The following is a 13078-nucleotide window of genomic DNA, read 5'->3' as shown; positions in this document are numbered from 1 at the left end:
GTTTATAATGTCGTCTTTGTTATTGTTGTTAAGTGAACTGAATGATATACAACCGTGAAGAACACGAATAAGAGAAATTTTGTTCGAAAAACAACGCCTTTTAACACAGTCCCAACGTATGTTCCCCCAGAAAATCAGTCTATTTCACCTTTGGAACCTTATGCTTTAAAAAACCAAAATCCCTTAATACACTTAAAATTCTAGAATTAATCAAAACTCGTTGCTTAACAATCGTTTACGAAAATAGAAATAATTTTATTTCATTTATCCAATGTATAGATTTATACGTGTCAGGAATCCTTGTGTTTAATACATGAGAGCTCAATTCTCTTCCTCAATGCAAGGATAGGCACCGTACGCTACTACTCTCCGATGTAGACCACTATTAAGCATTCTACTCAGACAATGATGGGCATTAAATTAGTGATATATATGCTGACTACTCCAATGACGAGACACCAATGGCACTCGAAATAGCACACATGCATATCTCACTTTACAAGTCAATGTTGATTACCCTATACCCGCAACCTTACACGAGGAAATACATATTCTTTTACATTTGCGTCACAAATTTATTTTCCCCTGATTCACCGTGCTCGTACGCGTTTATTGAAGAACAGGCGACAACAAGACAAACGTAGGGCATGTGTCACGCAGATAAACCTTTTGGGTGAGCATACATGTACATTGTTTATACGTATCCATATTAGTTCAGTAAAGGAATGAACGGAAACGATGGCAGGTGAGTAGATGTGTGTGCAAATCAGAGGACTATAAGATAAGTGCTTTCGAGTCATTTGTATTTCTTCATCTGTGGGATTGTAAAAAATACACGTTTCATCTAATCCAACAAGTTGAAGTACGAAGTTCTTTGGGAACATGAAATTAATTTGACATGATTGTATTTACGCCTGATATGGAGCTACTGAGACTACATGTATAAGTCTGAGGCGTACGCAAAGATCGCGTGACAAGTACCATTTACTTAAATATCAAACTCATCAGCATAATTATGGCCCACTGTATTAGTAAACAGGTTAAAAAGACAGATAGGCCTACCCTGAAGGAGCAACGTACACAAGTGAAAAGTAAGCTGGCTGTGAATGGTTTTATAATACTTGTATCGCCTTTACAGCATAATTAGTTTGAAATATATAGAAGGACAACAAACGATTGATCTCACCCTTGCCTTGTTTCAAATTTAAATCGTTTGATCGTACATATATTATAAAGTAAATAATAAAAAATCTACTAATTTTTCTCAATTTTGAAACTACTTTTTTCACTTTTAACTTCATGTTAGGATATGTTGACCTATTCTATTACTTGTTATAGAGACAATTAAACAGAAATGCCATATATGCATTCGACTTTTTTTTATCAGGGATTCGTCTTTAGAGAAGGGTCACAATGGCAGTCGTTCCTAGCTTAGTTTTAGATATACTTATTTTCTTTCAGACGAATAACAGTTTTCTCAGACACTATATTTACAATGATGAGTGTATAGATACTAAATGAGTCAGGGATGAGCAACAGAAAATGGCCTACACTACTCTGCTGACCGTCTTCTTCCTATCAGCATGGTTGGAATCGCTCTGCTGGGGGAGCTGCCCTTCAAATTGCCTCTGCAACAAAGACGCTATATCATGCAAATACCTGGAGAAAAATTACACAACTCGATTGGTGAATGTGACAAAAGAAACTGCTATGAATACCCTCCACCTTACAGTTCGCGCTCAAATGCTCACCGCCTCGTACCAAAGATTCTTGGTGATAGTGCGCCAGACAGATATTTTGACCACGGGACGGAGCTACATAGAACTTGAACACTTCTCTAATCTAGAAACATTAACAATCATCACAAGCCGTCGGTTCTTCATTGAAGTAATCGGACATGGTGCATTTTCTCATCTCAGAAAACTTAATCGTTTAGTTATACGGGAAGAAAGGCCAGAAAATCATAATGGCTATTTTGATCCCACTCGTATAATTGAGTATCCGGTGTTTGGGCATTTTCCTCAATTAGAATATCTTAATATTCATTTGCCAGCGTTTGAGTACGGGACCCAGACGTTAAAATATCAACCTTTTCATCGGTGGCCATGGGGAGTAAACGCATCTTTTCCTCGTTTACGAACGTTGGATATATCAATGAATATTACAGTGTCAAATCCATGTGACGCTTTCTTTAAGCCCTTTTTGAACGCCACTTACTTGGATCTTCATCAAACTTTCATATCTAACACCTATAACTACAGCCTGGGATGCCTCGAGCATCTTGAATCGCTTACCATGGGGAAGTCTTCGGATGTCATTCATGTTCTGAATAGCATCCCTGGTAACACTCTGAGGTCTTTACACCTCAACTCAGTGGAGTTAAAAGACACTAAAGATTGCGCTTTGCACCACATACTAAAAACTTTGGCGGCTTTTAATGTGCTTCCGAACGCAGACATGTTACTGAAATGTATGCAGAGTCAAGTTGAACTAGAAACTCTAATACTGAAAAACAGTAATATTCGAAAATTAAGAAGGAAAGATTTTAAAAATTTTACAAACTTAAAGGTTTTATTTTTAGCTTATAACTCTATATCCAGTGGTTTCGACAGAGAAAACAGAAGTGAAGTCGTCGCACTCACAAACAAAACGGTGCCAAATCTTAATTTCTTGGATCTGAGTTACAATGAAATAACGTCCATTTCGGAGTTAATTACAACCGATCTAATTCGACTGGAGATTATGAACGTCAGTCACAACTACTTGCAAGCTCTGGATTTGAATGAAATTGTTGGATACAGATCCTTGCGAGAATTATTTCTCAGTTTCAACTCAATTCGGTCCGTTATCATGAAGGAACCGGCACTGTCTAATGTGCCCAGTCTTTGGAGACTGGATTTGGGACATAATCTTCTCGAAGATATCCCACGTCTGTTAAATGTAACGTTTCCGAATTTACAACGACTTAATGTTGAGGATAACAAAATATCCACTGTGTCCAGTGAACGTGTTGCTTGGAAAAACCTTCGCTATCTAAATGTCAAAAATAATCTGTTAACCCGTTTGGATCCGGGGTTCTTTGACCACTTGGACTTTATAAACTTAGCTGAAAATGAAATCAAAGATGTTTCCTTCTTGTCCTATCTCTCAGGTGCAGAGAACCTACGCCTGTCACTGAGAGATAATCACATACAGTGCGACTGTGAAACCATAGCCACTTTACACGCTTTGCGACAGTTCGGGTTTTTGCAGGATCTAACTTTGACGTGTGATGGAAATTCTGCACTCAGAAACGTCAACATTTTACATTATGAAACTGTTATTCGAAAAGTATCCTGTGAGCACCATAGGGACTGTTTTAGGAACTGTAGATGTTTCAGAACGAAGGAAGGCAAGGCATTAGTTCATACTGCCAACTGTAGCGATAGTCAACTTACGGGCTTTCCTGCTTCCCTGCCTTCATCTACGAAGCGACTTTATGTTAATAGAAACCAAGTGGAAACTTTTCCGTCAACGACATTGTTTTCTGATCTACAGGAATTACAGGCCGCAGACAACAACATTGGATCTATTTCTAATAGCAGTTTTACAGCGTTTCCAAAACTTCAATATATCAATTTGGACAGAAATGGCATAGCTGAAGTGGTTGAAGGAACATTCGACAGTCTTCTTTTTTTGTCGATGGTTAGTCTGAAAGGTAACAGTTTGCATTGTGATTGCTCTCAGCGTTGGATACAAGACTGGATAATAAAACGAAATTTAACATTCATAGCCACCTGCAACGACACTACACTTACAAACTTCGATTTCACTGAACAATGTGACAAAACGAAATTCATACTTAACGTTGTCGCTCTTGCTGTTGTATTGGTTGTGCTGGCTGTGTTTATTGCGTTAGTCGCTATCACGTTTTTCTACAGAACTGAGGTAGAAGTACTTATTTACAATCGTTATAAGCAATTTTCACGCGATGACAGCGACACGGACAAGGATTATGACATTTTCATATCATACAGCAATGACGACAGTGTCTTTGTTCGCAATGTTATTATACAGAAAATGGAAACAGAATGGGGATACAAGTTATGCATTCACGAGCGAGATTTTTTGCCAGGCGAATATATAGCCGATAACATAGCAAACGCAGTTGAAAAAAGTCGCCGGACGCTGACATTATTGTCTGATTCTTATCTTCACAGTGAGTGGTGTGTGTTTGAGTTTGCAATGGCACACCAGCAGAGTCTGAAAGATCGGTGTAGACGATTGGTTGTTGTGAAATTGTCAGATCTCGATTCAAATCTTTTGGCAAAAGAAAACATGGTAGGTATTTACTTAAAAACTAACACATTTCTCCACAAAGGCTGTACAATGTTTTGGGAGAAAGTTCGAGGCACCTTGCCGGCCAAACCTTTGAAGCATTTAAAAGTACATGTTGATAAAATGTAGTTGACTAAATTTCTTTGTATATTGTATATAGGGATAATATAGAGTTCCAATAGAGGAGGGATGCGTATTGGCAGACGGAGAAAACACCTGCCAGTAAACATCATTTTCTTCTATTGAAATGCATCAACAGATCTTAAAAACAGATTTCATGTATCAAAAATTGTTTTAATTTTAATACTATGACTCTCAGAAAGAATAACTCACAAGTGTTTGAAGACCTCATGTCAACTTTCTGCACTACGTCTAATACATAAATGTAACAAGTCCGGTGATAAATAAAATCTTTATTGAGCATATAAAGATATACATTTAAATACTCCTTTACCTCATTTACTCTTTTTATGTTGTGTTTCTATGTCTAATTTTTCACTTTCCAAGCTGATTATTGTTGACTGCTAATAGTAGAGGAAAGTCAAAGAGTTCTTTGTTTTACCATTTAAAGGACAGAAGATTGGTTAAAATATATAACTTAAAAATAAAAGTTGCAATCATAATGATTTTTACTTTAAAATCACATATCATTAAAAAAAGGTTATATCTACAACCAAGTGTCAACATCAGAGACTGGGACACTTAAGCTTGCATTGTTTAGCAGCAGCAAGTATCACATTGTTTTAGGTCATTTCCTAGTTGGCCACTGCTTCATTTGTCTCCAAATTCCGTGCTTATTTATTTATTACTCATAACTCTTCGTGTTAACACACAAAAATGTTCCTGCTTCTAAGAGTGAAGTCTGCTCAGCTTACATCTTTGTTATGAAAACCCACCTACTTTGCCTGTTCAACAATTCTATGATGTTGTCGATCATCTTCATAGAGGAAAATTGTTTTTTTATTCAGCCCTTGTAAAACCTAGTATTTTACATAGTCACCTCATGAAAAGAATAAGGTGCATTTTTGTGGGCAATACTAGGTTTTAAAGGTCTGAAAATTATGACTACTCTCAATTATCTATCCAATTTGGAGGGTATTATCAATCTAGACCCAGTTTTTTTGCACCAAGTTTCATAGCACCAGTGCCTTGTCTTTGGGCACGTTTTTCCTGTAGTTCTTTCTGTTTCTGGAGTTTCCTTTCTTCTCTTTTTCTTCTTGCCATATCTGCCTTATTATCTAAGAAAGAAGATCAGTGTTTGATAAACATACACAGTGCAGAGCTCATTAACGTGTTTTCTAGTCTATGCACATGATGGATAGTGAATTAACTCTTACATCCAGTAAATACATGATTTCTGCAACTTGAGTTTTATTTGTTAGGATTCATAAAAGTTAAATTATCCCACCTATCAAAGAAGATCATTTTGTTTTTCTGGCAAAACCTATAATCATTGGAACTTTCAAGGTTCTACCTACCTGTATTTTCTAAAGACTCCCAGGTGTCACCTCCCCACCCATCATCGTCCCAGCCTCCTCCTCCTCCTCCAGTTTCCCAGCCACTATCTTTAACAGCTGTTGATGACGGGGTTGTTCTTGCTGGACTGGACCTAGCCTGTCTCTCTACTGACGATCTGGTGGAAGATGGACGAGACCCAGAGCTCTGCGAACTGTGAGACTTGGGTTTCTGGATTCAAAAAGAAAAAAATATTATTAAACTTTACTAGGTTTACTCTTCAACTGAGTTTTATGGTAAATATGAATCAACAGTGAGAATCATTTCTGTTTCACATCAACATCTTTTTCTGTAACGATGTTATTGAAATATATTGAAATATATTAAATAGTAGGACCAACCTGAGACTGAACGCCTAGAGAAGTAGAAAAGAAGTCATCGGCTGTATCTTGGACTCCCCAGTTGTAGGAGCTTGCTGGAGCTACAGAGGCGTCCTCTATTGGAGCAAAGTCATCTACTCCCCAGTCATCAAATGCTGACGCCTGTTGCTTGGGTGCAGAGCTTAATGACATGCCACTTCTCATTCCAGATGTTTGTTCCTAAGAAGTAGATCAAACAGAAATCAAATAAAACACAACTTCCACAATCACATTTACTACAGTACGTGCTGTATCACTTTATTCTTTTTATATACAGTGGTCAAATTGGTAGCATCAGCATATCTATACTTCATAGAAGAAATCTTATTTAATCAAATAATATTCTTAATGTTCATACTTATCAGAACAATTCTGTTTGCTATGATATTAACTTATTCTTTCTATCATATACTTATATGCTAATTATTGCCCCAAACAATAACTACATGCTACAGAACCCATGCAGTGCAGTAAACAAATATGCCTAACCTGCTGTCTAGTGGAGACAGGAGATGTGTCCTCTAAACTTCCCCACTCTTCATTATCCCAGTCATCTCCATCTTCATTTTCCTTTACAGCCACATCCTCATCAAAATCCTAACATCAAGATATATCACATACAATAAGTTATAGCATGGGCATTAATGTTCAGTCTTTGTGCACAGAGTAATTCTTAAGTTCTGCCAGCATCAGATATGCCCGTTAGTCAAGAATTTCAACAGGAAAGGCTTTTGGTATCTATTTCCCATATCTGAAGATACTGTTAACCAAAGTGTTTTTTCATTAACATAGTATATCATTTTGTCAACTGAATATATGTATAAACAGACAATACTTCATTTCAAGATTGCAATAATTAAATCTACTCACATCCATGTCTCCCCACCCTTCATCATTCCACCCAGACTCTTCTGCAGGCTCATTATTATGGCTGCTAGGTGGCGCTGCAGGAGTTGGTGGCTTGTCTTGGGATGCTGGACGAACAGCTGGCTCTGAAGCTGGTGGATTACTGGCACTTGCAGGAGTTGCTGTATTAACAATATTCTTTATATAACAGTCATCTATTTTTCACACAAGGGTCTGTTGTGATTGATCTTATATGCATACTAATTACACTGTGATAATTAGAAAATGGCACCAAGCATCTGTACCAGTAAAAGAGCAATCATACACTCCAACAATTTAACCACTACACATCTGTGAAGAATTAAAAAATATATATATATTAGGGCATAACTGTAAGCTTTGAAAGTGTGTACAGTCAGAAAGAAATCAAAAGTGTGCATTACTCATGCAAATACCTTGAGAAGTAGCAGGAACAGCAGCATTCCCTTTGCCTCTTCCCTTGTAAATTTTTGAAGTGATAGACGTCAGAGAGGACATGCCACTGACTGCCCAGCCTGTCCATCCACTGGTCACTGCTGACCCACCAGCATTCAGGTCCTTCTCTGGAATCACATTATGGTAAGGTTACAAAATATTCTGAACCAAGGTCTTAGAATTCTATATTATTTTCAAACCTAGAATAGTTGAGGTCATTGGCATTAATATATGATTGTACAACTTTTGTGAAATTCATTTTCATATTATAATTTGCTATGATACTAATTTTCTTACCTAACTCTTGCTCCATTTCTGGATGTTCTGATACCTTCTCCAGCTTTCCAAGGAAACATTTGATGGCCTTGAAAGCCTGAAGATACAGATATTCAGTGTTATGTATATCATCTTTATTCAGGAGGAAATCTACTTTTGCCTTATATTTCAAATCCAAATTACTTTGGTTAGAAAATACCTCATACCTGAGTGAAGAAAGTGAGGTTAGAAGTGCATTTACAGACTATAAATCACATTTCACTCCCACTGAACACTCAATCACTCTTCAGTTTTCAAACAATTTTGTTATTAGCTTTATAACGTGAGTCAAAAGAAAAAAATTAAGTTATTTTGAACTCACCTGGTCTCTTACTCCCTTCTCAGGATCCACTGCTGAAACACATAATGCTGGTAGAAGTCTGGTGGCCGAGTCTTTGAGAGAGAAGAAATTGTGGCATGCTGCCATAGCTAGAATGCCTGCTTGCCGCGAAGGCCCAAAGGGGTCTTTCAGAGCTCTGAGAAAGGCTGATGGCAATACTTTCTGGCGGATCTAAAGACAACATAACATACTTTAATTGAATTGATGCATGGCAGACTTTTTTCTTTACCTAGCTAAGCCAACTTTTTGTCACTTGTAAAGATAATTTTCTTCGAAAATTGTTTTAAAAATTCTATTATTTTTCATCAATCTTACATTGATTTGTGAAAATATCTGTATAATTGTATTTACCTGCGGGTCAAGATGACAGGCTATCTTGCCTAAACACACTGTAGTGTTGGTCCTGATGCCTCCCTATTGAACAAATACAACACACTTTAACAGCCTGATAGTTTAAAACAATCTTATCTAGCCACAGTCACTGTAAACGTTGTTTTGTAAAATATGTATAAACACTGACATAAGTAAACTCCAGGAAAAGCATGCCTGGATTTCTGTCACTCAAGGACATACACAACTCAAAAGCATATTAATTTTTTTTCGACTATTTTGTGTTGCTGAGGTGTGTTGACCAATCTTGCTTAACTGACCTGGTCATCTTTTGATTGTAGTCTTGCAAAGTGTTTCATCAGCTCTTCATTGAGGTTCTTGTAATTCAGTTTGGATGCCAAATACAACATGGCCTAGAAATGGACAAAACAATATCTTTTATCTAAAATAATGAAGATTCACAACATGAACACATGCACAACACATTGTAAATAAGTGATAAAAATCTACTTCAGTGCATGGGATGGATTAAATAATTATATAATTTTTAATGAAATGAAACAATATCACTCACTTTAATAGTATGTTCTCTAACTACTGGATTTGTATCCATGAATCCCTGAATGACACTGGGAAAGATTTTCTCATTCACTGTGGGTGGATACAGGAAGTCTGCAAAAAGTTCCAGCTGAAATGTACATTGTAAATTATCAAGCTTTTGTCTGGTTTAGTTGGCAGAAACAGTATATAAGGAAATTGTGTACAGTTCAATTGTGTACAGTTCAAGAAAGTGCTAAATTTGAGCTTTCTTCCTGTGTATGTGGATGTGTGTGACAGAGAGGAGGTTAATTGAATTAATTTTGTTTGGAAATACATGGTTACTGTATGTTGGAAGACATGACAAGGACCCTTCAAACCGTTTTTCTTCATAAAATCATACCCGACTCTAAATGATCTTGCAACTGTTTAGAGTTCAACAATTTAAATATTTAAAATTAAATAAATATTTACCTGTATGGAACAATAATTTCAACATTTGACATTATATCAAAATTTTCTTTTACTACATAATTTTTTCATCTATACTGATACAATGCATAAAATACCTGTTGTAACATTTTGACTCTAGTAGCTCTATCTGTAGATGAGAATAATTTTACAACACAGGGCACAATCTTTTTCTGATACTCTTCTTGGTCAAGAAGTTTGCCAATCTGCAAGAAAACAATGCATGAACTGAACATATTATGAATATTAGAATAAAAATATTTACTACTTAAGACTCAGCTACAAGACAGATAAAAGAATAGTATATATCAAAGCAATGCTATTACACAGGTATTTTCTCACAACTCCAAATGTTTGTTTTCACTACTTAAACCATCTACTTTAAGTCTGAGCTGTTTTCCTACAAAAGCCTATAACTAAAGTTCAAAACAAATGACACAAAAGCTTGGAGAGAAGCTTCAGAAATGACACTCACTTTAAACAATGGAGTTAATACTGCTGAACCTGCATTCCCAAACTCAAAGGCATTTAGAAGCTGTGGTAGGATTTTATGTTTACAAAATTCCTTGGGAAATAAATCTAATGACTCTGGTAATTTGCTGAAAAATTGAGTCTTTTCTGTTTGGTCTTTTATCTGAAACAAATAAAAGAAGATATTTCATTCTATTTGGCAAGCTACTTCAAAGTGCTACCAAACCTGCTGTGGCAAAACACATTATTCTGATATATCATTTTTAATCAACATCAAAGTTCACTGACCAAACATAATTTTGCTAACTAAACACGTTCTTTACTGAACTCACAACGCATCTGTAAACTGAGACTGAAAGAAAGATTTTATAAACATTAATTTCCCCCAACATTGCCTCATCTAACAAGTCATCATACCTGTATTTCTTCTAAAAATAACATGGTGTCCACAAAACTATTACACATAAACCCTCCTTTTATCCTGCAGTCTTGTATAAACTTTGAGGGATTTGGCCTTGACTTAGGGTTTGCTCCCACAAGCTCACAGTAGTTGGCAACTAGATTTTGGGGAATCTGGAAATGAAAATTAACTATAAGCTTATAAGCAACATTGTCAAGTATTATTGCTAGAATCTTAAAATTTTGTGGACCATAGTATAAGAAGAGTTACTGTTACGTTTTAGAAAAATGAATCCTATTTTATATTCAACATCAGAGATTTTCAACTGCTTGTGTCAGATGCTTTTAATAAACTAAAATAAGTGGATTCAATCTTCACAGACATTCAATTCCCCACACATGCTTTGCGGGTGCTCAAAATAAAATCTAAATATGCCAAACTAAAACATTTATTTAATGCCGATATTGAGTACCTTTCCAGTTGACTTCAAAGAGCTGGTTCTAGGCAGCTGACCATTAAATATTTCCCAAATAAGGCAACCTAATCCCCATGAATCTGTGGACCTGTGAAATCAGAGCAAATCTTCAACTTTTTTAAAACACAATAACACTATAGTATTTTTCTGGCTGAACCATTAAAATATCCAGAAAGTGACATTACATTAACCAGTTGCAGTAGTATTTACAGTCAATCTCACCATTTTTCTCCTTTCTTTTTCCGTGGTCCACTAAAATCTGCCTTTTCTGGTGGATCATATTTTTCTAAAATGGGCAGTATTTTGACAGGGGGTAAGCTTTCTGGTCCCTCAGCTGGATACATGTAGTCCACTCCCCCTAATTTCCACTCGCCTGCTTTGTCCACAAATACTGACACCATACTCACATTGTTGTGAATTAGGTTGCAGTCATTGACTAAGAAACTTAGCCCTTTCTGGGAACGAACATAAAAATAAATGCCCATAATTGGTTTTAAATCAAACAAGTGACCATATCTTTTAAACAATACCTTAGGTGAATCCTTTTTCTTTTAGGGTGTGTGTGTGTGTGTGTGGGGGGGGGGGGAATCACTCTATCTTTTAAAAACAGCATGATTTCCTTTCAAGAAAACCTAATTCAATATAGTTCCAAGACCTGACGATGCATAAAAATGTACTCCATTAAAGAAGATCCTCAAAGAAATGTAGTATTTACTTGATTCCAAAGTGCTACATATCTTATGTTAGGCAATAGTATATATAAAATAAAATTTCATAGACTTGACTCACAGCTATCTGATGCAAGCCCCAGGCAATAGCCAAGTTGTTCTGACTGTTGTCCCCTGTGTTTTCTCTCAGATATGTCTCCAGTGGAACAATATGCTCTGTCACAACATAGATAACCTTGTCTGTCTACAAACAACAATATCAATGGTTTAACAAAAGGCCAACAAAATCAATTCTGAATATATATATATATATATATATATATATATATATATATATATATATATATATAGCATGCAAAACACAAAGTATAATATGCATGCTCTTGCTAATAAAATGCATTATATCTATTAAAGTGAAATGTTCTTTCCAAACTGATATCTTATATTTCTTACAGAAGCAATATATTCAACAAGCAAACACTACGTGAAAACTGGTGTTAACAAGGGCTGAATGTACTTGCCTCTATACCATCCATAAAAGTCAAAATGTTTGGATGCCTCAATGTTTTTATCCTTTTAAAAGATGCCTTTGCAAGTTGAACCTGACATAAATAAGAAAGCTGACTAAAATCACATCAAGTTTCTAAAACAGTGTCATGGAAAATTTTGTCTTGAATATTCATCTATTTGCCACTGAGATTTCTTAAGTAATATAATAAATCTGGAAAGAGTTCACATCATCAGTTAAAAGAAAGTCATTTTAAATGTATTTCATTTAAATGATATCACCATGCTTTCATGTAAAAACACATAGGAAAATATATTTCTTTTATTAGCTGAATTGAAGATTAATTCATCCATTTCTCTAAATTTTATTAAATGTGTATGACAATCTATGTCTTTTTCTTTGTTTTCCCCCACTGCTATATCATGTGTCTAATAGCCAAGGATAGATCTATTGGTTCATGATCACTACATGACTTAATATACATGTATAACCTGATCATGCAATCTTACCTGTGAGTCACTGCTTGATTTAACATCAAAAACAAAGATGGAGACCAGCTCACCAGTACTCTAAAGCAATGACATGGTTAAATTTTTTAAGTGTAATTCAAATAGTCAACAAAATACATCAATTTCCCTATAATTGATTGAATAACTGTGGTTATGGGCGTCTGCAATAAATTATAAGCAGAGTTATTGGTACCAGTATAAATAGTCCAGGTCCAAAATGACAGCATTTTTGCAAACACTATAGACTAGACCACATAGCATATTGCAACTAACAAGTAAAAGCAGTACACCAAACAAAAACTATCATGAGAAACCAGATTAAATACACTTTTAATGTGAGATTTGGGTTTCTTCCGACTTAGAATACCTTTTTCTTTCCATTATGCAAGCTCCAGATTGACTGCTCCTCGAGACCCAAAACTTTTTCACCAACTTCAAACGGAAAATCTTTAGTTGGATCCCTGCTAAACAGTGACCACATTTTTCGAGTGATGAGTAAATGTCGTTATAAAATGAGTGACACGCCGACTGTGACAAGCCAAC

General features: G+C 35.8%; 2 protein-coding genes across 4 annotated transcripts; one reads left to right on the top strand and one right to left on the bottom strand.

The window, feature by feature from the left end:
* The first annotated feature begins 438 nt into the window (after window positions 1-438).
* On the top strand, window positions 439-5374 carry LOC106178576 (protein toll-like). Of its 3 annotated transcripts, none has more exons than XM_087004914.1 (2): window positions 439-673; window positions 1462-5374. In XM_087004914.1, the coding sequence occupies exon 2, from the start codon at window positions 1543-1545 to the stop codon at window positions 4444-4446; it is 2904 nt and encodes a 967-aa protein (XP_086861040.1). In that variant the 5' UTR covers window positions 439-673; window positions 1462-1542; the 3' UTR covers window positions 4447-5374. The 3 variants fall into 3 exon arrangements, with proteins under 3 accessions (XP_086861040.1, XP_086861039.1, XP_086861041.1); XM_087004913.1 differs by having other exon boundaries at window positions 439-745; XM_087004915.1 differs by lacking the exon at window positions 439-673 and adding an exon at window positions 754-1091.
* Window positions 4716-13076, bottom strand: LOC106178577 (N-terminal kinase-like protein). The gene is made up of 20 exons (XM_087004916.1): window positions 12903-13076; window positions 12536-12595; window positions 12036-12120; window positions 11640-11758; window positions 11073-11305; window positions 10848-10938; window positions 10393-10548; window positions 9980-10138; window positions 9603-9710; window positions 9071-9184; window positions 8817-8909; window positions 8518-8580; window positions 8149-8337; window positions 7809-7884; window positions 7493-7639; window positions 7062-7219; window positions 6681-6788; window positions 6174-6371; window positions 5796-6003; window positions 4716-5555 (listed from the first exon to the last, which is right to left on the bottom strand). The coding sequence occupies exons 1-20, from the start codon at window positions 13014-13016 to the stop codon at window positions 5419-5421; spliced, it is 2616 nt and encodes an 871-aa protein (XP_086861042.1). The 5' UTR covers window positions 13017-13076; the 3' UTR covers window positions 4716-5418.
* Window positions 13077-13078: the final 2 nt, after the last annotated feature.

Source organism: Lingula anatina, chromosome 2 (assembly GCF_051362555.1).
Source record: "Lingula anatina isolate TDL-2025a chromosome 2, LinAna3.0, whole genome shotgun sequence".
Lineage (NCBI taxonomy): Eukaryota > Metazoa > Brachiopoda > Lingulata > Lingulida > Lingulidae > Lingula > Lingula anatina.
Note: the sequence above shows the minus strand (reverse complement) of the source record. Positions and strands in the feature narration are given on the sequence as shown.

Coding starts and splice junctions, on each gene's coding strand:
- LOC106178576 (XM_087004914.1), top strand. CDS start 1,543: ATGGCCTACACTACTCTGCTGACCGTCTTCTTCCTATCAGCATGGTTG.
- LOC106178577 (XM_087004916.1), bottom strand. CDS start 13,016: ATGTGGTCACTGTTTAGCAGGGATCCAACTAAAGATTTTCCGTTTGAA. Junction 8,910..9,070: donor TTAGAGAACATACTATTAAA/GTGAGTGATATT, acceptor GTCCATTTCTAG/GCCATGTTGTATTTGGCATC. Junction 8,338..8,517: donor CCTGTCATCTTGACCCGCAG/GTAAATACAATT, acceptor TGTTGTCTTTAG/ATCCGCCAGAAAGTATTGCC.